The sequence below is a fragment of the Perognathus longimembris genome, chromosome 14 (genome assembly GCF_023159225.1).
Source record: "Perognathus longimembris pacificus isolate PPM17 chromosome 14, ASM2315922v1, whole genome shotgun sequence".
NCBI classification, from domain to species: domain Eukaryota; kingdom Metazoa; phylum Chordata; class Mammalia; order Rodentia; family Heteromyidae; genus Perognathus; species Perognathus longimembris.
The window spans coordinates 6,594,478-6,617,169 of record NC_063174.1 but is presented as its reverse complement, the minus strand read 5'-3'; the positions used below and the strand labels follow the sequence as shown (position 1 = coordinate 6,617,169).

General features: G+C 37.3%; 1 protein-coding gene across 4 annotated transcripts in view; it reads left to right on the top strand.

Moving 5' to 3' along the window:
• The window catches only part of Strn3 (striatin 3), an 83,944-nt gene extending 61,252 nt beyond the window's left edge, over positions 1-22,692 (top strand). For 2 of the 4 annotated variants that reach the window (XM_048362195.1, XM_048362196.1), the window contains 10 exons: positions 2,243-2,383; positions 7,085-7,218; positions 8,660-8,835; positions 9,007-9,054; positions 9,225-9,346; positions 11,490-11,657; positions 13,993-14,133; positions 16,313-16,420; positions 20,817-20,903; positions 20,985-22,692. In XM_048362195.1, the coding sequence (XP_048218152.1) occupies positions 2,243-2,383; positions 7,085-7,218; positions 8,660-8,835; positions 9,007-9,054; positions 9,225-9,346; positions 11,490-11,657; positions 13,993-14,133; positions 16,313-16,420; positions 20,817-20,903; positions 20,985-21,154 (1,295 nt within the window). In that variant the 3' untranslated portion in view covers positions 21,155-22,692. The remainder of the gene's footprint in view (positions 1-2,242; positions 2,384-7,084; positions 7,219-8,659; positions 8,836-9,006; positions 9,055-9,224; positions 9,347-11,489; positions 11,658-13,992; positions 14,134-16,312; positions 16,421-20,816; positions 20,904-20,984) is intronic. The other 2 variants (XM_048362197.1, XM_048362198.1) reach the window with 1 other exon arrangement.

Here is a 22,692-nt window from a genome sequence, read left to right as displayed (position 1 = left end):
TGCTTGCCGAGCAAACAAGAAGCGCTGATTCAATTCCTCAGCACCACATAATACAGAAAAGGCCAGAAGTGGTGCTGTGACTCAGTGGCAAAGTGCTAGCTAGCCTTGAGCAAAAGCAGCTCAGGGACAGTGCCCAGGCCCTGAGTTCAAGCCCCACCACTGGCAAAAAAAAAAAAGCACAAGGGAAAATTATAATGATAGAATATAGGACACTGTCTAACAAGTACCAGGACTTGACCTCGAGGGCTCTGTCCCTTAGCCCTTTCCATGCCCTCCCCTCCCCCTTCCCTTCCCCTCTCCTCCCTCTTCTCCCCTTCCCTTTCACTCCACCACTTGAGTCACCACTCCACTGGCTTTTTTTTTCTTTTGGTGGTTAATTAGAAATATGAGTCTCATGGACTTTCCTGCAGAGGCTGGCTTCAAACCTCGATCCTTGTGTCTTAGCCTCCTGAGTGCCTAGGATTATAGATGTGAGCCACCAGCCTACAGCTTTAGATTTTTTGAGAACAGAAACTAAGTCTATGGTGATAATTGTTGAAGTAGAAAAGTTACTATAAATGAGGTTATTTGTTTGAAAGTGGTGTTTGTTTTATTTTCCTGTTGAATTTACTAAGTGGTTGGTATCCAATTAGCTCGTGTGTGTGTGTGTGTGTGTGTGTGTGTGTGTGTGTGTGTAACTCAGGGTCTTGGTGCTGCCCCTTAGCTTCTTTGCTCAAGGCTAGTGCTCTGTCACTTGAACTACAGTTCCCCTTATAGCTTTTTATTGTTTTTGGTACTTAATTGTAGGTAAGAGTCCCATGGACTTTCCTGCCTTGGCTGGTTTTGAGCCATGAACCTCAGATCTCAGCCTCCTGGGTAGTTAAGATTACTGGCTTGAGCCACTGGTACCCAGCCAGCATTTTTTTTAAATTAAGGTATTTATTCATGGTCATTTCACTGGCAGGGGGCAGCTCAGGTAACAGCCAAGTTACCCTACTATAACATTTTAGAAAATTCAGACTTCAGTGTTAAATACGTCTAGGAATTGCATGAACATTTCTAAGAAATAGGAAGTTAAAATAAAACTAATGTATAAAATTCTGCCTGTCTTGGGCTGGGAATATGGCTTAGTGGTAAAGTGCTCACCTCGTGGCGCTGTGGCTCAAGTGGCAGAGAGCCTTGAGCAAAAAGAAGCCAGTAACAGTGCTCAGGCCCTGACCAGGACTAGCCAAAATAAATAAATGAATGAATGAATGAATAAATAAATAAATTCTACCTGTCTTAGCCTCTCATTGCCCTGCCATTTTGTTAGAGATCTGTAGGTAAGGATCATTTCCTATATGTAGAACAATTAATATTTAACCACAGTGAGTTTAATAATCACAGTAAGATAACCATAGTAGTTTAATAAACCAGTAATATTGCTGTCAGCTAATATATTTTGTCTTTTCAAATTATTTTTTCAGACAATTTTAAGGCTAAAATTTCCTTTCCAATTACATTGTTAAAAATAAAGAAATTCTTATGCCATTCCTGAAGTTCACAGATAAAGAATTCCCACAGTATTGTGGAAGACTTTGAGTTTTGTACTATTTGGCCTGGGTTATCGAGAGAGTAGCTGAAAAATCTTTTAAAGTTACGGTCTTACAACTATTGATTTTTCATGTTATGAGAAATTGGGAGGGCTCAGGGAGTAGTCAGGTAGTGTTTTCAGATCTGGAAAGATACAAAAACATTTTGAAACAGTTTTAACAAATTGAACAAATTGGAGTTGATTTGTTAAAGCCAAATTTGTCCTTACTGGAAAATATCCAGAAAGACACCAGGGAAAGTTAATGTTTGTTGCACCCTTGTAAATGTCTTTGTATTTGTTTGTCACTTTTTAAAACAGTAAATTAAGTTGGAAAAGCTTATGTTTTATTCTTTGTACTAGTAAACAGTAACTTTAAACACCAAAATTTGCCTTTGTTTTAATGGTAACTTCTGTGTCTGTGAGCTTACAGAACTTGGGTTTAATAATAATCTCCATTCTCTCTTTCTATCCCCTCTTTCCATATATGTTTAAAATGTCTTTTACATATACAAATATCTACAGAATAGTAAATATTTAAAATCTTAATGTGTTTGGGGGGACGATATGGAAAATATTTTAATAAGTTGGACTTATTTGTAGTTTGCTTTGTTGGAAATTGCTTTACTAAGGCTGCTAGTAAGTCAGGCAGTAGCCATGAAGTGAACCTCTACTGCTGACATTAATTTACAGGGGTCGCCGGGACAAAACTCTGCGACATGATAGCTGATCTGGGAGATGATGAGCTGCCCCACATGCCTTCAGGAGTCATTAATCAGTCTAGGTCAGCCTCTACTAGAATGACTGGTCATGAAGGTCCAAGAGCAGAGGAAGGTACAGAATTTAGCTACCATGTTTGTTTACATTGCAGAAGACATTAAAATCACATCTTAATATTGCACATTTTCTGTTGTGTAAAATGCTGAAGATCATTATATATGATCTTCCGAGAAGGTGTTGGGCAAGCTCTTTGTATAATTGTCTTAGGGACTTTGGAACATTTCACTTTTCTTTGTTTATATTTGTTTTTGTTTTAATGTTAGGTGGAGCTGTTTCTATTATAGATCATCTCAGCCTATCTCCCTTAAATTTAACATTAGTGTACAGATCTAGAAACAAAATAATTTACAAAAAAAATCAATTTTAAATACAGAGAAAAACTAAAGAGTTCTCATGGCTTAAATTTAGCAGCTGTTAAAGAAGTGTAAGTCTTGTCTAATTTAATCATTGTAGGATACAGGAATGTTATTGTCTTTGACTTGTTATCAAATGCTCATGATTTTTTAGTGAATTTTCTAATATTTGCCTAAGCCACAAATGTTCAAGATATAATAATGATTCTTATTTAGAATCAGTTTCAGGAAAAAAGTATTAGGGATGTACTTGACTAGTTTATAATTCCAGGCTTAGTTACACTTCTAAGTAGTGAATCTGAATTTTTATATAAAGGTTATTTTAACATATTTAATTTTATTTGATGATCCTATTTTTGCTGTATAAAGGTTTGTTCACCACAGCCCAATTTTTTTGAAAACTTATTCTCTTTTAAATTTTCTATATTACATATTTTCCTTATAGCTAACATTGAATAATTTTGCCTTTTTCCTTACCTTAATTACTTTCCTTACCTTAACATTTTTAATGTGTAGGAAATTGGAAAGGAAACAAAACCAAAACAAAAGCAATGACAATAAAATAATATGCTGGTTTTTCTGGATATCATTTTCACCATTGAACAATTTTCCCCTTTTACTTGATAATGTATTTTCTAAAATGTACTTGGCAGTTTAGCTTTTTTTTGTCAAATAATAGTATAGTATAACTCAGTAGAATTTTTGTGATTTACATTTTAAAATACAGATTTTCTAGTTGAAAATAAAGCCTTACAAGAGGTGGAAGCCTTTAAAATGTCTCATACCAACTTGTTAGGGCAAAAAAAAAAGCTCACCAATTTCGAGTTGGCTACTGGTGGCTCATACCTGTAATCCTAGCTCCTAAGGAGGCTGAGATGTGGAGAACCACAGTATATAGGTCAGAAAAGTCCTCAAGATTCCATCTCCAGAACCAGAAAAGGTTGGGCTGGAGGCATGGCTCAGGTAGTAGAGTGAGAGTTGAGCAAGGTAGCAAATCAAAGTGTGAGGCTCTGAATTCATGTCCTACTACTGGCCAAAACAGCTCTTTCTGTGTGTTTATTTGTATGTTTACAGAATAAATGTAAGTCACAGATTTCTTTAACAATGGTGAGAAGGAGGGTAGATGGAGAGATTTTATTTATAAACATGAACTTTATTTCATTATTTAAATCTTAATAAAACTTAAGGTGTTTGAGTTTGAGTTTAAGTCAAGTACATGGATACCTAATTTTTGCAGCAATCTTCTAGCTTCGTGCTTTTAAATTTATTTGCTACCTTTCAATGAATATCAGCTGGGCTGTAATGACGCACGCCTGAAATCCTGGCTTCTTAGGAGGCTGAGTGCTGAGGACATGTTTTGAAGCCAGCCCAGGAAGGAATGTCTTAAATCACCCAAAACGCTGAAAGTGGAGCTGTGGCTCAAATGGTAGAGTACTAACCTTGACCAAAAAGCTCTGGACAGTGCCCAGGCCCCGAGTTCATGCCCCAGGACTGGCCCAAAGGAAAAAAAAATGAAGGTCTAGCTTTTAGGAGAAGAAGTTGTATACCACAAACTTTCAACTATTGTTACTGAAAACTTAAGGTAGACATATTTACATTTGCATAAGTGGAAGCAGCTATTAGATTGTGCTCATCAGGTTTGATATAGTTGCAGGAGAGTTGGGGCTTTGGCTCATTGTGGTGGAGTGCTTGTCTTCCTATCTGGTATTCATATGCCCTAGGCTTGTTCCCCAGTATCCACTCTCCCTAGCGCTCCTTCCCCTGCCAATAAAATGAGGACAAAGGAGTTGGATGTCTCAGCTACAGATTTTCTTAGTCACAGAGTCCATGAAAAAGGAGGGTTACTTACCGAATTATGAAAAATATCTTACTTTGAGATCCAGTAGGCTGTAAGATTTTCATATAAAAGAAATACTAGCCGAGTGCCTCTGGCTCATGCCTGTAATCCTTGGCTACTCAGAAGGCTGAGATATGAGGATTGTAGTTTAAAGCCCTGGTTAGAAAGACCATGAAACTCTTATCTCTGATTAATCACAGAAAGATCTGGAAGTGATGCTGTAGCTCAAGTGATAGAGTGCTAGGCTTGAGGAAAAGGAGCTTAGGGATAGTGGCCAGGCCCCGGAGTTCAAGGCCTAGGATTGGCAAAGAAAAAAATGCTAACATAATAGTATGTTTAATTATTTGATGATAAAAAGTAAAAGTACTACAGTAAGTACTTAATAAAAGTGCTATGGTTTCTGTCATTAAATTGAAAACAGGTTATCATTTTATCTTTGAATTGTTAATGGTTATTAGCATTAATAGGAATTTGTAGAATATACATTAGCTTACTTGGCAGGGAAATGAGGCAAACAAATTGCATATTTACTTTGATTACCGTATGCCACAATGATGGTTGCTATGGAAAGGAAAGCTTACACCTTAAGAATTATTTACATGTTTGCATTTGTATGTATAAACTAAATAAGCAGAAGAAAAGAATAAAAATATAGCTACATGATTAATTAGAAATAAGCATAAAATACTAGGATTTTCTATTGTTATTTGCAAATTAATCTAAAACTCCAGGAAAACTTGCTAGTATTGCCAAGCCATTTTCTTTCACATGTCCCTAAAGTGGTCAGTGGTTCATCAGAAATAGTCCTGGAAAAGTAATTTACAACATGACAATTTAATATGTTATGGTAAGGTTATTTTACTGAGCTTTCACATTTATATTAACAATTATTTGTGCACTTGTGAGTGGGAGGCATTTTGTTTTAACTTGTCTTAGAAACATTATGAGCTTTAAAATATTCTTTGAACTAGCAACAAATAGTTTGAGTAAACTTGTGATGACTTTCATGTAATTGTTCTTAAACATAATTTTAAGCTGTTGGTTTGATAGTTCTTGACTACTTTTGGTATTATCAGTAGCTGTGCACTTGGTATTGATAGGAAAGATCAATATTACATGTTGTTCAGATTCAGTAAGTATAATCCTTGAAAAATTAAATTCTTAACATTTCTGTTTTTTCTCTCATGTGATCAATTTCACTTTCCAATAAGTCCTAAAAGGGACTTTGAGTCTACTTATATAGCTTTGATGGGATGATAAAATAACCAAAATATTCTAATAAAGGTGAACTACTTTTGCCATAGCAATATATGAATTGTATCTTCATAGAATTATTTTGATAGTTTTTGTGAGGACTGTCTAAATTTATTGTCCTTGTTTTCTGAAGTCTAGTAAACTTATGTAATTTTCACAGCAATTTAAAAATCTATCCATTTAAGTTCTTTAGGGTTTCCTTTTTAAATTTATGAATTTAAAAGTTTTGAGTTATTGTATTATGAGTTGAATATTCATCTTGCCATCTTGAACATTAACAGTATGTTTGCAAAGCTTGTTTGAAATGACATTGGAAATTATTGCTTATAGTATAAATGTTAGAGTAAAAAATTTAGATAGAGGTATAGGTAGTCATTCAAATTATGACAGTTTAATTGGTCACTGTGTATAAAGAAAAATTGGAACTGTTAATGTCAACATGGAAAGCTATAATCACATGACATAAATGAGAAAATTAAGTAAAAATGAATTTTTTTCTGTGAATTCTGTTTGAAATTAAAACAGCTACTCCGAACAGAAATGTATATCTGAACAGAAATATATTTAAAGTTACATAATAAATAATATAGTATTGTTACATAGTAAATAGTTAATAGAAATTAATTGGCACAATATAAATAGAAGAGGATATTAAATTGAAAATCTTCGTCAAATCTTTAAAGCTAAAAGGCATTTGAAATTAACCTTATAGGAGAATGATGTAATTACATCAAAATAAAATAAATATATCAATAGCCTTTTCCTAGACCATTGCTTTACTAGTTGATAAGGCAGACTGTTTGGAAGTCATTAACATCGAATGCTTACACTTTTATCAAGACTAGAATACCTAGCAGTTCTTTACAAAGCAAAATAAAGTTAGCAACAGACTATTAGCGTTCTAAAAATATTGTACGAGCCACTTAGAGATTAATTGTAGAGGTTTGTTTCCCATACATAGCTAGAATTTGATATTTAATTCCATTACCTAACCAAAATTTGTCCTTTTTCTTAGTTAACAAGTAAACCATAGTTAAATTTACTGAATTGGTAAAGATTTAAAGAAGATTTTTGTCCCCTTGATTATTAATATGTAGTGAGTGCATATTTGATTTGTGGAAGGTAGCTACATTGCAGTTTCATCATACTTGTTTATTACTGTTCAGTAGTTTTTTTTTTTAGTAGAAGTGGCAAAGTAGAAATTTCATACTCCTGAATTATGTAACTTGTTAAATGCTTAAATTTTCCCTACAATATTGTCTTGTACTGTATGATTTTTCAGCATTTAAGAAGCGTTTTTGTTCCTTATAGCTGAACCAATAACGTTTCCGTCTGGAGGAGGCAAATCCTTTATTATGGGTTCTGATGATGTTCTGTTAAGCGTTCTGGGCCTTGGAGACCTTGCAGACTTGACGGTAACAAATGATGCAGACTATAGTTATGATGTAAGTGCAGTTTTATTTTTAATTTTTTAAGTGATTTAATAGAAGGCTCCTTATTTTTTTGGAATCACATAAACCAGAATTAATGTCAAGGTGCATGGAAAAGATATTTAAGTGTTGATTTGAAGTAACATGCAGTTTTTCTTTAATAGCCTTCTTTGGTGCTTACATTTTTCTTAGGTGTTTTGGTAGATTAGTTTGGGGTGATTACCTTACAAAATTGGTCAGCATACTACATCTTGAATAGTCAACTCTCAATTATCTACTCAAACTCAACCATATGTAGATGTTAACAAGAAATAAGTCGATAATCTGAACCAATTTTTTTGTGTATTCAGGATGTTTCATAAAAAGCATACTTTCATTTTGATTTTTTTTCTTAAGACTAATGTTAAAGTTAGCTTGCATCATTTTCTAAATAACTCTGGAAAGTGTTACAGTTAAAACTATTCTTGAATTCAGTGATTTATACACATTTAACACTCAGTTGAGAATAAACTGTTTTAGTTTAGACTTTGATGTTAATGAATTGCAGTTTTCTAACAAGTCAATATTTTCTTGGTAACTTTTCCCCCTATATTTTTATATTTAACGTTCAAATAGTTTCTTTGTTTGTTTTGCCAGTCTTGGGGCTTGAACTCAGGGCCTGAGCACTGTCCCTGGCTTCTTTTTGCTCAAGGCTAGCACTCTTAACACTTGAGCCACAGCGCCACTTCTGGCTTTTTCTATATATGTGGTGCTGAGGAATTGAACCCAGGGCTTCATGTATACAAGGCAAACACTCTACCACTAGGCCATATTCCCAGCCCTCAAATGTTTTTCTTTTAGATATCAGCCTTGATGGGCTGGATCTAATAAATATTGGAATGTCAAATATTCCAAACTTTCAAAGTTCTTTATGCAGCTAAGTGGAAGCGAACTTGACTGCTTTAGAAATGACTTTATAGCTTCTTTTTACAGATGGAGAAACAAGGGTAAAAAGACTAACCTATCAATTCTAAGAATTAGAAAAATTGTATTAAATATTATTAAAGAGTTTATAATTTAGACTTAGTACGTTAATGTGCTGCCTTTGAAACAGCACATGTATCTTTGGCTATTGATATATTTATTTTATTTTGATGTAAAGTATTGCAGCAATAATAGTTATTTGGTTTCCAGCTGATATATAATAGGAACTTTTGAGTTTAGCATGATGATTAGGTAAAGACAGATTAAAGAACTCTTCACTTAATCTGGAATTTGGAAAGCTTATGAAATTATTCTGAATTCTTATTTAGTGATAAAAAGGCTATTAAAGTTTTTAAGGTATTTTTAAATTTCTCCTGGACATTATAGTGAGTTTTAAATGTATGTTTTAAACACACTAAAAAAGAAACAAAAACTCCATGTAACTATGAATTTATTGATTTTTAACAATAAATAGTGCCTGTTTTCTTTCTAGTTACCTGCCAATAAAGATGCTTTTCGAAAGACATGGAATCCCAAGTATACACTACGTAGCCATTTTGATGGAGTACGGGCATTAGCTTTCCATCCTATAGAACCTGTGCTGGTTACTGCCTCTGAGGACCATACCTTGAAACTTTGGAACTTGCAAAAAACAGTTCCAGCCAAAAAGTAAGTACTTATTGTTAGCTGTATTTTCCTCTGATTTTTTCTCTTATGAGTAATTGTTCCTCTTTCTCATCCTGTGTCATTTATATGCACATTTGCTCTATTGCCTCACTATCCCGCAGTGATTTGTGAGTAATTAATTGATTTCCCTGTCTTTTTTTCTCCTTCCTTTAGGAGTGCCTCTTTAGATGTGGAGCCTATCTACACATTTAGGGCCCACATGTAAGTTCTGTTGAATTAATAACTAACAACCATAGTTATTGTTGTTAATTATTATTTTTAATACTACTACTTAAATGTACATATTTACCTAGAATTCAGAGATTAGGGGAAATGGAGATTTGGATTCCTTGTTAGATTTGTAAGTAATGTTCCCCCTCTCTTTCTTGCAGTGGGCCTGTTTTGTCCTTAGCTATTAGTTCTAATGGAGAGCAGTGTTTTAGTGGTGGTGTGGATGCCACCATCCAGTGGTGGAACATGCCTAGTCCTAATGTGGACCCCTATGACACATATGGTAAGTAAAGTGTCACATACATTTTTACAGTACATGAAGCCAATAACAAGTACTTAAAATGTCACTACAGAGTTGTTTATAAACATTTTAGTTTTTTCTTTTAGTTCTTCTATTTGCCTAGTAGGTTGCTTTCTCAAAGAGAAAAGTTAAGAAATGTAAACCTGTGAAGCATAGTGCTTTATGTTGCCTAAAAATCTCAGTGATTATTTTTTTTTTAAAGGAGGCGAAAACAAAATATCTTAAATGTTTACAATCAAGATAGGCATGTAATTTTTGTCAGAGACAGGAAGGATTGGTACTGGGATATGAGCTCTCGGGGCCTTTGCACTTGCTTAGAGTACTTGCCTAGTACTCTTGCCTAGTACTCTGCTTCTTGAGTCATACCTCTGTTGTGTAGTATTTAACAATTTAAGTGAAAAAGATGGAAACATACAGAGACAATCAGTATAAGTTAGTACAACTGAGAGCCATAACTTAAAAAGAAGTTAACAAATGCTTTTACTGGCCTAATCAAAGAAAAGAAAATTTGTGACTTCATTTTCCATGTAGAGGTATTTGAATTACTTGGTATGAGTTTTACTATAATTCTAGTTTACCTCAGCACTATATATTCAAGTTCCTAAAACTGAAAGCATTTCCTAAAACTGAAACAGGACTGTCTTTTAATAGCAGTATACCAAATACGCAAAGGAACCATGGGTCATAACTTCTTGAGTTTTAAAATGGAGACACAGCTACAAAACTTTGACTTCCACAGATGATACTTTTTGGAGTCTGTTCTAGATGAAAACCTGCATATCCATTCAAATATATATATACACACACACACACGGACATTCATGATTAATAAAAAAAACTAAAATGTTACAAGTTCTTCATTCTATTTAACACATTTTGGTCTATTTTTACAAGTTCTTCTATTTAACACATTTTGGTCTATTTTAACACACTTGTTGCTTATGTTTACCTAGCATTAATGGTAATAAGTATTTTTTGAAGAAATAAGATTAAGTTTAATAAGGACATATGGACATTAAGCAGATAAACAAGTGGAGGAGTCTGTGTTTTAGATCTAACATAGTAATATTGAAGCCAGATGGCTGTAGGGTAACAGAATATCCATAAAAAATGTTAAGTACCAGAAGAGTTTTGAAAAGATGCTGAGTGCCTGTAGCTAATACTTGTAATTCTAGCTACTCAGAAAGATCTTAGTTTGAAGCTTAGCCCAGACAAAAAAGTCTTTGAGACTTCATCTTCACTTAACTAGGGAAATACAAGGCTGGAGGCTTAAGTGGTAGAGTGTCAACCAAGAATAAGCGATGAACTGAGGGAGAGCTTGAGGACTTGAGTTCAAGCCCTGGTACTGACAAAAAAAAAAGAAAAAAAAGAAAAAATGGGTGACTTATGACTCATGTCCTTCCTATAATCCTAGTAGCTACAAGGAACCAATTGAGGTTCGAGTGGAACCTAAGCAAAAAAGTGAGATCCTTTATCAACAATATGGAAGGGAAGGGATCTTAGTACATGGCCCTGGGGGAAAAAAACAAAACAAAACAGCGGGCCCAAGCTCAAAAAAGCTACATAGTAGAGTACCTACCTAGGAAGCTTGAGGCTCTGAGTTCAAATCCTAGGTCCGTACTCCCAACCTTGCCCCTACCTCATTTTTTAAATAAAAAGGTGACTGAATCTTATAGGGAGAATAATCTAGGGAACTGGAAAAATGGAATCAAGAATTACCTATAAGAGGCTGTTCTAATATAGTAGTCTCGTAGACTAGCCAGGATTTAGAGTGGTGTAAAGAGCAGGTAAAATAAGGAAGTGGGTGTCACTAGACTCTTGGGAAAATAGAGTAGAACAATATGTTAAATGAAATTGTACATGTGAAATTCCATTGTAAAGTGTGCTGTATGGTACCTTTTATTGTGTGTGAGGGGGAGGAGATAGAGATCCTTGATGTAGCTCAGGATGGCCTATGACTCACAACATAGCTCATGTTGGCTTCGAACTGGCCTCTCCCTTCTGAGTGTTGGGATTACAGATGTGCACCACCACACCTGGCTATGTGTGTTCTTCGTATTTTATTATATGGAAAAAATATCTTTACCAGGCTTCTTTCAGCTTATCTGTGTTTTCTTCTTCCTAGAGTCAAACATCCTAGCTGGCACTTTAGTTGCTCATACAGATGCGGTCTGGGGTCTCACCTACAGTGGCATAAAAAATCACTTGCTATCTTGTTCAGCAGATGGCACTGTTAGGTTATGGAATCCACAAGAAAAACTGCCATGCATTTGCACTTACAATGGAGACAAGGGTAAGTAAATGTTGTTCATTTAAAAATAGGAAAAAACAGCCATATTGTTATTTTTTTCTCTACTCCAAAGGGATATATTTGAAGAATTTACAGTAATATTTTGTAAGTGCTTTGCAAATTCATGCTGTAGCTCAAGGCTTTCTGATCTTTTTTAAGATCTTGTTCCATTTTAAAAATTAAAGTCTTTATAGAGAACAGTGGGGTGGACAATGGTGTTACTCCTGGGGACAGCAGGAGGCAACCCAGCTGCTCCATGTAACTACCCACAAAACTGAAGGCATAGTAGTCTCGAGCAGACTAGAAGCCATGTGTAATCAGTAAAATAGCACCCTTCACTAAAGGCACCAGTTGGATCACTTTCATACTTTCAGATCTTTTTCCTATTAAAGAAGGCTTTTAGCCATTTTACCTTTTGAATGCATTTCTTTACATATGCATATGTATTTTTGACCAGTCTTAGCTTTCTAAGTCCTTAAATTTTTTTAATCAGTTCTTTTGGTTTTATTTCAATGTATTGTTTTAAAAGCATCTCAGGTGAGTAGTATGTGATTGTGTGTTATCTTTTTGGTTTTTTGTAGTTTTTTGTTTTTTGTTTCTTTTTTCTTCCCGAGCTGGGGACCAAGCCCGAGGCATCATGCTCGCCAGGCAGGTGCTCTTCCGCTGAGCCAGATCCCCAACCCCTTGTGTATCTTTTTGAAATGCTCATTCTATTAATTTTTCAGTTACTCTGGGCTTTGTAAAAATACAGATATATACTTATACATGTAAGAATTAATTTAAATACGTCTCTTGCTTTATTCAGATAATTAACCTAATATATTGAAGAAGTTGCTGCTTAGACCATTTGGTCTTCATTTTTAGACCCAAAAATTTTTTTTAGCCGGGTGCTGGTGGCTCATGACTGTAACGGTAGCTATTCAGGAGGGTCACAGTTTGAAGCCAGTCTGGGTAGTAAAAGTCCATGAGACTCTTATCCTCAATTAACAGCAAAACTGTGGAACTGGAGATATGGCTCAAGTGGTACAGTGCTGGTCTTGAGCAAAATCCTAAGCAAGAGCACAAGGCCCTTGAGTTCAAGCCTCAGTAAGGGCACCAAAAATTTTTGACTTGTGTTAATTAATTGCTTGTATATTTGACATGGACCGCCATCTCTCAAGAAGTACATTTGAGAATACCGTATTTTCATTTACTCTAAAAAATTGACAAGATTTTTTTTTACCTTAAAAGAAAATGCATAGAATAATTAACCGGTTGATCAATCAGTTAATTAATTGAAGGACTGGATTTTCTTTTCTCAGTATCCCAAATTCTGGTGCTAGAGGTATATACCACCATACCTGGCTGGTAATTTATTCTTCATTTATTGTTTTCCTATAATGTTAAAAAGAATGTTATCAATAAAAGTTGAGGAAAAGTTGCTTTCTTTTCAGGGGGACAGGGTTCGGTACTGGGCTTTGAACTCCCAAGTCTTAATCTTGCTAAGCACAAATTATATACCACTAGAGTCATGCCCTCTACCCCTTTTCGCTTTAGTTTCCTTTCAGTTACCGTCTTCCATTTGATAGCTCGGGTATTCTGAACTGTGACCTTCCTACTCAAGGCTTACATGTAGTTGAGATTGCTATGTGTGTACCACCACACTGCACTCAGCATTTTCTTTTTTTTTTCCAGTCCTGGGCCTTGGACTCAGGGCCTGAGCACTGTCCCTGGCTTCTTTTTGCTCAAGGCTAGCACTCTACCACTTGAGCTACAGCACCACTTCTGGCCATTTTCTATATATGTGGTACTGGGGAATTGAACCCAGGGCTTCATGTACACGAGGCAAGCACTCTCGCCACTAGGCCATATTCCCAGCCCTGCACTCAGCATTTTTTTTTTTTTTTTTTTTTTTTTTTTGCCAGTCCTGGGCCTTGGACTCAGGGCCTGAGCACTGTCCCTGGCTTCTTCCCGCTCAAGGCTAGCACTCTGCCACTTGAGCCACAGTGCCGCTTCTGGCCGTTTTCTGCATATGTGGTGCTGGGGAATCGAACCTAGGGCCTCGTGTACCCGAGGCAGGCACTCTTGCCACTAGGCTATATCCCCAGCCCTGCACTCAGCATTTTTGAGATGAGGTCTTGGTGAGTTTTTGTTGGGCTGGCCTCAAACTAAGGTTCTTCTGATCTCTACTTCCCAAATATCAGAATTAAAAACATGAATGGTACCTGTTTCTGTTTCCTATCCTCACACAATTGGAGTCTTTTCCCTTTATTCTAGCTCAAGAATATTTTATTTTTTCTTACCTAAAAAGTAGACATTTCCAAATTATGTTTATAGTATACCTTTGGGCTTCTTTCAGAACATGGAGTCCCTACATCAGTTGATTTCATAGGGTGTGACCCAGCACATATGGTGACCTCTTTCAACACTGGCAGTGCAGTCATTTACGATTTAGAAACGTCACAGCCATTGGTGATGCTTTCATCCCAAGTAGAAGCTGGTAAGTTGTCACCATTTTCTCTGAAAGTTCTTAAGAAGGATTATGATATGAAAAGGGGGGTTATATTGTAGTTAATTTTCTTAATGACTAAATTTGGATGGGAAAAATAGCTTCACTATATTATAGTTATTTACATTATGTCTGCTATTATGTCTGCTTAGTGGGTAAATGAGGACAGAGGAGAGAATGGAGTAATATAAAGGTAAAAGCAAAGTAAATAATTTTTGAGCTTATGGAAATATATGTAAAAGTAGAGAAGAAAACATAAGGAACCTGGTACTCACTATTGTATTTAGGATTATACCAGTATTATAGGATATTGTTATACAGTTTCTTTAAATAGGGATCAAGTGGTAGAGCTCCAGCCAAGCAAGTAGCCAGTTCAAACCCTGGTACAAAAAAAGGAAAAAAAAGTTTAGTATCTGAGCCTTTTTTTCCCCTTGAGAGTGCAGGGTGGTTCTAGGGTTTGAACTCTGGACTTTGGCTTGCTGGGCCGGCCCTCTACCACTTGAGCCACATTCGTAGCCCTTTTTCCTTTAGTTATTTCTCAAGAAAGGTCTCATAAGTTTTGCTAATGTGGCCTCAGGAAATCCTACCTAAGCTGGTAATGCACCCTCATCATCATTGTCATCGTTATTGATGATGATTTTTTTAGGGAACACAGGTTTATTAGGAAGCTGGGAAGGGAAGCAATGGCAGCCTAACATCAAGAGAAATACTGCTGCTGCACTGAGATGGAATTGGGAGCAAGCTTTTAGGGAGGCACTTGGGATTTCACTGTTGTTTTTCCTGGGCCTTGCTTGATTCTTTGTTACTTCCTCAGAAGATTATTTGAATTTCATACACTAAGCCCTTATTTTCTCATTCTACTTGGCTCTTGGTATTTTGTTCTTACTGTGAGTCCTTAAGAGAGAGACTTGGCTTCATATTCCTCTTCTGATAGAACAATAAACCATGGACTCCTACCTTCTTGAATTGATTTGCGCTGAGCAGGGTGGTAGAGGTGTATCTGTGTGTGTTTGTTCTGGAAGATCCTTACAGGGCAGTCCATGAGGACATAGCATGATCTAAGTCCTGGAAGCCTGCTGCAGAGACTGCTGGGCACCTGGCCACTAGGTAGACCATACTGTCACATCTTGTGGAGAATGTTAATTATATTAGCAAGGCGTGTAATAAGGAATAAAGATAGCGGGGAGACCAAAGGTTCCCAGGAGAGGCACCAGGAGAGCCATGACAGGAATGTTCCCATGAGGCACCAGGAGAGCCATGACAGGAATGTTCCCATGAGAAGAGCCATCCTCAGGTGGCTCTTTCTGTAAGTTTTAAGAGTCCAGGGTGGCTAGTTATGAATGTTAGTTTATACTTGTCCTGACTGACAGGTCCCCCTTGGTCATCCTATCTGTTCTTCTGTACCCATGTTTGCTGGGAAGTCAGTTTGTCCCTTAAATCCCTGAGGATTTGTCTGTGTTGCCTAGAGTATTGGCTACCTCTGGTGATAGGTTTTTGTAAATCAGGAAGTAAGAAATGATTCCCCTTTTTCCTGTCCCAATACCTGAAATAATTCCAAAGTCGTTTAGCATGGGTAGCCCTCCTGTTTTCTGTTTGAAGTAAGTTTCTGTTGAAGCTGTCAAACTGGCTAGGTGACAGGTTGGGGTAACAGTTGGAAGTCAGATAGGAGTAGGCTTTAGTTCACATTAGGTGGCTGTTCTGTAGAATCACTTTTAGAGCTTTAATTGTTTTTGGAAAGGCTGGTACAAATGAATCCATTTGGACTTGGCAACTTTTTATCTTCTCTACGTTATTTTCCAAATTGTCCCTGCCCATAAGCCCCTTGTGGTTTATGCCCAGCATATTGATGGTCTCAACTGACTTTTTGTCCAAGCTAACTTTGACCCTCTATTCTCTTGTTCTGTGCTTTCCAAGTAGCTGAGATTATAGGTGTGAACCACTAGGCCCACCTGATCTTTTTTTTCTTAAGCCTATTGGCATTCATTTTGGTAAGACTAAAACGACCATCTTCCAACTTCTAGTTGAAGGTTTGGATTTTATCTTTCAAGTTTTTACAATGTTGGGAATCAAAGTGAGTCCTCATTCTATACAAAGCAAATACTTTTCTCTTGAGCTACATCCTCAGCCCAAATGATTTGAATTCAAAGAATTGTCTTCCTTTATGTTTCAGGTTTACAATCCAGTAATCATATTAACAGAGTAGTAAGTCATCCCACACTTCCTGTTACAATAACTGCTCATGAAGATAGACATATCAAATTTTTTGACAATAAAACGGGTAAGTATGTTGTCTTTTCATACTAATAATAGTATATATTTGTGATTTAAAATGCTGTTGGGGGGGAGGGTTTTGGGGGTGTGGTGTTTTTTTGGAGGGGGGGGGGTTCAGCCAAAGGGTTTGAACTCAGGGCCTGGGCACTGTCCCTGAATTATTTATGCTCAAGGGTAGTTCTCTACCACTTTGAGCCACAGCTCTATTACCAGTTTTTGAGTGGCCAATTGGAAATGAAAAGTCTCACAGGGACTTTTTACCCAGGCTGGCTTGCAACCATGATCCTCAGATCTCAGCGTGAGCCATCGGTGCCTGGCTAAAACATTGTTCTTCTATATAATGTATGTTGAGTTGGAGGCTGTGAAGTTTTCGGGTAAACTAGACTTTTTAAAAAGTTATTTGTATTATTGAGATGCTGGGTATCCTGCTGGAAAAGTGATCAGTTACGCTTAGGGTTTGTTTCTCTTTTTTCCTCCTAAACTGGGATTTGAACTCAGAATTTTCCTCTTGGTAGGCAGACACTAAAAATCTAGTTATGTTCTCCTCCCTACTCCTCACCCCACTATGTTCTTTGTGCTTTAATCTTTTTTGATTGGGTCTTAGCTTTTTTTCCCCAGGAGTAGTCTCAGACTTCCATCCTCCTACCTATGCGTTCTGTACACCTGGCTTATGTGTGCACCTCGGTGCCCAGCTTGTTTGTTGAGTTTGAGTCTCACTTTTTTTTTTTTTTTTGGCCAGTCCTGGGCCTTGGACTCAGGGCCTGAGCACTGTCCCTGGCTTCTTCCCGCTCAAGGCTAGCACTCTGCCACTTGAGCCACAGTGCCGCTTCTGGCCGTTTTCTGTATATATGGTGCTGGGGAATCGAACCTAGGGCCTCATGTATCCGAGGCAGGCACTCTTGCCACTAGGCTATATCCCCAGCCCTGAGTCTCACTTTTTATTCAGCTTGGCCTTAAACTATTTCAACTCAAATTTTTGCTTTATGTAGTATAGCACATTTACGATGTGTTTTATATTTGTACATAATACCTTGTCTACGCATAATGATTATGTGTCATATTTGAATTTTTTTCTTCATAATCTGTCTTAACGCATATTATAGGAGAGTGCTTTTGGTATTTCAAATGTATTTTTATTATTATAAGGGGGATATACAAAAGTCAGGTGTAGAGTACATTTCTTTTTGGACAATGTCACTCCTTTGCTCTCGTCAAATGTATTTTTTTTTTTTTTTTGGCCAGTCCTGGGCCTTGGACTCAGGGCCTGAGCACTGTCCCTGGCTTCTTCCTGCTCAACACTCTGCCACTTGAGCCACAGCGCCGCTTCTGGCCGTTTTCTGTATATGTGGTGCTGGGGAATCGAACCTAGGGCCTCGTGTATCCGAGGCAGGCACTCTTGCCACTAGGCTATATCCCCAGCCCCAGTCAAATGTATTCTTAAAACATGTTCTTAAAACAGTTTGGTAGGCTGGGTGTTGGTGGCTTACTATTCATGGATCCTAACTACTCAAGAGGCTGAGATTTTAGGATTGCAGTTTGAAGCCAGCCTAGGCAGGACAGTTCATGAGATTTTTATTATCTCTAAGTAGAGAAAAGTAGAGTTGTGGAAGTAGAGGTGTGGTTCAAGTGGTAAAGTGCTATCCTTGAGCACAAAAGCTTAGGGATTGCACCCAGGCCCCGAGTTTGACACAGGATGGCAAAAACAAAACACAGAGTGGTAGCCAGTACCAGTGGGTTCACGCCTGTAATCCTACCTACTCATGAGGCTGAGGCTGAGGGTCAGAGTCAGCCAGGGGAGGAAAGTTTCTGAGACTCTTATCTCCATTCATCAAAAAGTCAAGAAATGTGGCTGGGAATGTGGCTTAGGGGTAGAGTGCTTGCCTAGCATGCATGAAGCCCAGAGTTGGATTCCTCAGCACCACATACACAGAAAAAAGCTGGAAATGGTGCTGTGGCTCAAGTGGTAGAGTGCTAGCGCTAGCCTTGTGCACAGAGAAGCTCAGGGACAGTGCCCAGGCTCTGTCTGAGTTCAAGCCCCAGGACCAGCAAAAAATAAAAAATAAAAATAAAATCAGAAATGTATCTGTGGCTCAAGTGGTAGAGCGATAGCTCTGAACAAAAAATAAAACAAGAACAACAAAAAAACCCCAAACTCCAGATATCTCTGGCATCAGGTTCTGAGTTGAAGCCCCAGGAGCAGTACCAAAACCAAAACAAAAGAACAGTGTTCATTGTCGTCTTCACAGTGTATCTTATAAGAAATTTAAAAATTGTGTTGATGTTAAATCTACTTTTAGTTTCATTGTAGTATGGAGGGGAGAGGGAGAGAGAGAGAGAGAGAGAGAGAGAGAGAGAGAGAGAGAGAGTGTGTGTGTGTGTGTGTGTGTGTGTGTAATCTATGGAATTACATGAATGACAAACATAACCATGCTTATTTGAAATAACTAATTTTATCCTTAGCTGATAATTGCTTGATATAAAACAACACAACTCCATAGATATTGGAGCAAGTTTTTGCTTATTTGATCATGATTTTGTTTTGTATTCAGTTATGGCCCCATGACAACTAACTAAAGTAGACGTCTTTCACTTCCCAGTGTAAAATGCTTTTAGGAAGTATCAGCACAAGGAGAGTTCTACAGAAGGCTTCCCATCTTCAATTAGGAGTATCCTAGTTGTTTGAGTACTAGGCTGCTGAATGAAAGGGGACTAAAGTGTCAGTGTTTGATGTGTTACTCCTGTTTTGTATGATCTGTCCATGAGAAACATCTATTACAGTGCGGAATGGCTTTGCTCCCAGATTTGTGCAACACAACAGCTTAGCTCTAATTCCAATTGGGGTTAAGTCCTATCTTTAAAGTTTTATTTTTATATATTTATTTGGAGAGATTATTTAGTGTTAGGGTTTGAAATCAAGCCTTGAGCTTGCTAGACAGGCAGTCTACCTTAATTTTCCCAAGTCTTTTTTTTTTTTCCTCTGCCTGAGCACTGTCCCTGGCTTCTTTTTGCTCAAGGCTAGCACTCTGCCACCTGAGCTGCAGCGCCACCTCTGGCCGTTTTCTATATATGTGGTGTTGGGGAATTGAACCCAGCACTCTTGCCCCTAGGCCATATTCCCAGCCCAATTTTTTTTTATTTTTTTATTTTTTTGGTTCCCTGACTGGGAAATGAAATTTCCCAAGTCTTCAGTGAAGGTATTTATTTCACACAGCTATTGTATTTCCCTCCCCACAACTCCTCTCCTGTGTGGAGATGGAGCCCAGGGCCTTCCACATGCTCTGGCAAGTGCTCTGCCACTAGAGCCAGGTTCCACAGCTAGCGCTCTGCCACTGGACCCAGTGTGCCACTTCCGGCTTTTGTCCCCCTTTTTGAGTAGTTTATTGTAGATAAAGATTCTCATGGGAACCCAGATTTTGCCCAGGCTGGCTTTGAACTTCGGTCTTCAGATCTCAGCCTTCTGGGTAGCTAGGATTGCAGGCATAAGCCACTAGCACCCAGCACGCTAGACAGGCAGTCTCTCTCTCTCTCTCTCTCTATATATATATTTTCATTATGTGTGTGTATATATATATACATACACACACACACACACACACACACACACACGTCTCAAATCTCCCTCCCTCTCTTATATGGGCAGCAGGTTTTTCATGCCTGCCATCCCTGCAGTCAGGAGATGAAGCAGCAAGTTCCGGGCTAGCTTTTGGAGCACATAGTAAAACCTTATCTTAATACAACTGAATGGGAAAGTTCTTTTCAAAACATTAACTATAGTGCATGTACCTTTCAAATGTAGTAAGTAAAAGCCAGATGTGTGTGTGTGTGTGTTACACTAGGGTTTGAATTCAATACCTTGCACTTGATAGGCAGACCCTTTACCATGAAGCCACACCTTCAGCCCTTTTCTGCAGGAGTTATTTTGAGATAAGATCTCACTTTTTGCCCAGGCAAACTCCTGCCACGTAGTCTTTCTGTTTGCTTAGCCTGAGATGCTTCTGGACCTATATAGATGGAGCTCTAGAAGTGTTCAGTCCTCGGTTGAGAAAGGGGTCTTGCAGGCTTTGTGCCTGGCCTGGGCTCACACTCTAATCCTCCTAAGCTCAGCCTCCTGGGTTAGGATGTGATTATAGGTGTGAATCACTATGCCTAGCTTTGCTGGATTCATTTTATATGAAATGTCCAGCATAGGCCATAGAAATTAAATGACAACTGAGGAGCTTGGTTGCCCTTAATGAGTTCAGGGTTTAATTGGTCAGTGATGAAACGTTCCCGATTAGATAGTGGTGACGGCTGCACATTGTGATTGCTCACAACCACTCATTTGTCTACTCTGATGGTGTATTGGAGCATTTCTGTATCTCACATCAGTAGTTTTGAAAGCTTCTCTATTATGCTCTCTTTAGGTAAAATGATCCATTCTATGGTCGCTCACTTGGATGCTGTCACAAGTCTAGCAGTAGATCCTAACGGAATCTATTTGATGTCTGGAAGTAAGTGTGAACCTCTCTAATTACCCATAGCCTTTGGAAAAGAAGTGCTACTCAGTAATGAGTTTTATTTGTTCTTTACAGGCCATGACTGTTCCATTAGGCTATGGAATTTAGATAGCAAGACATGTGTGCAAGAAATAACAGCTCATAGGAAGAAATTGGACGAATCGATTTATGATGTTGCTTTTCATCCATCAAAAGCGTACATTGCCAGTGCAGGAGCCGATGCCCTTGCCAAAGTATTTGTGTGAATCAACAGGAACTCACAGCAGAGAACGCTTGGCTTGGACAGAAAGGGCCTGCATCACTGCCATGAAAAAGGTTATTGACATAACACTAAATGCAATCTGCCTGGTGAAGGCTATTCGAGTCAGGTATAAATTGGTAGAAATCACATTCTAATGTCAGGCTCATTGATTTAACTGTAATTACTGTATTTTGTGGGACAGAAAGAAAAAGGACTCCAGTATTTGTGGCTTGTACTGGATATGAACTGAGCATATGTCTTTTAGGTGTCTTTAAACCAATGTGGAGTCTGATCTTACAAAAGACAAAAAGACCTTTTTTGGACTCTGTGTGCTGCCTTAGGGTTAGGAATGTGGTGCTCTTTGGGGGAAGTGAGCTCCAAGAGTAGCTTTCGTTCATCTCTAGTGATCTTACGTTTATCAGTTGAATGCCACAGATTCCCTTTTCAACTTATTTTGCTTTAAAAAAGAAAAAGAAAAGAAAATTTAACTTAAAATATTTTAGCATTAGTTGCACAAAATGTTTGGATAAAATTCTAGTTTTTATAAGTCTTTTTATATATTTAGCCTGTCACAACAGTGCTCAAGATTGTATTGAAGTTTTTCTGCATTATACAACCCTAAAACACAGAGATCTCCTTGACCCACCACCCGTAACCACTTTCTTTCCTTCTTTTGCCTAATACAGCTCAGCTAAGTCCTTCCATAAAGATGCTAAATCATCTTCATCATCACATACTTGTCTTCATGAACCAAGGACTATTAAATGTATAAAAATGAAACTGGAGTTTAGTACTCCACATGAACTCTTTAAAAACTAATCTTGGCATCCTATCACTATGTGATATTTTGTACATCTTACTGTATTTACAAGTTTATTTATCAAGGATTATCCATCTTGCTAATGGCCTATTATTTATTTCACTTTTTGTTGGTCTTTATATCCTTTTATTAATGTGCTAAAGGAACCTGTATATCTATTTTGGAACTCTTTGAATAGTCTAAAATAGACTAAAAAAGAAATATTTTATAGTTTAAGTTACAAACCAAGGTGTTTCCCCTAAGATACCTATCTTGGTTTAGTTTACCATGATTCCAAACCTATCTCGTTTAAAATATTTGGAGTAAAACTATTTGCGTTACAAATAGAATACAAAATTGGTTGAATCAAGATACAAAAATTTGCTGTGTTTGGGCTAACTTTCCCATTTTATTTTTTTAGATGTGCTTAATTTTTTGGTGTAACTAAAAATTTTGTTTGTGTAATGCATGATTAAGACAATAAAATATTTTTTCTAGTCTTCCAAAACCCTTTTCTGATCAGTTTGCAAGTTTTGATGAGTTTTGTAAGGTTTTTGTTTTACAAACTATGAATCAGCAAATTTTTAAGATTGTACCACAAAGCAAACGTACAGCTGTTGAAAAATAATGTATATAAAATGCATATAATAAATATTAAATTGTGTACCTGTATGTTACTATTGGCCACATCATTTTGTGAATAATAAAGTGCAATACTCTCCATAATTAAACTAGGAAATAGA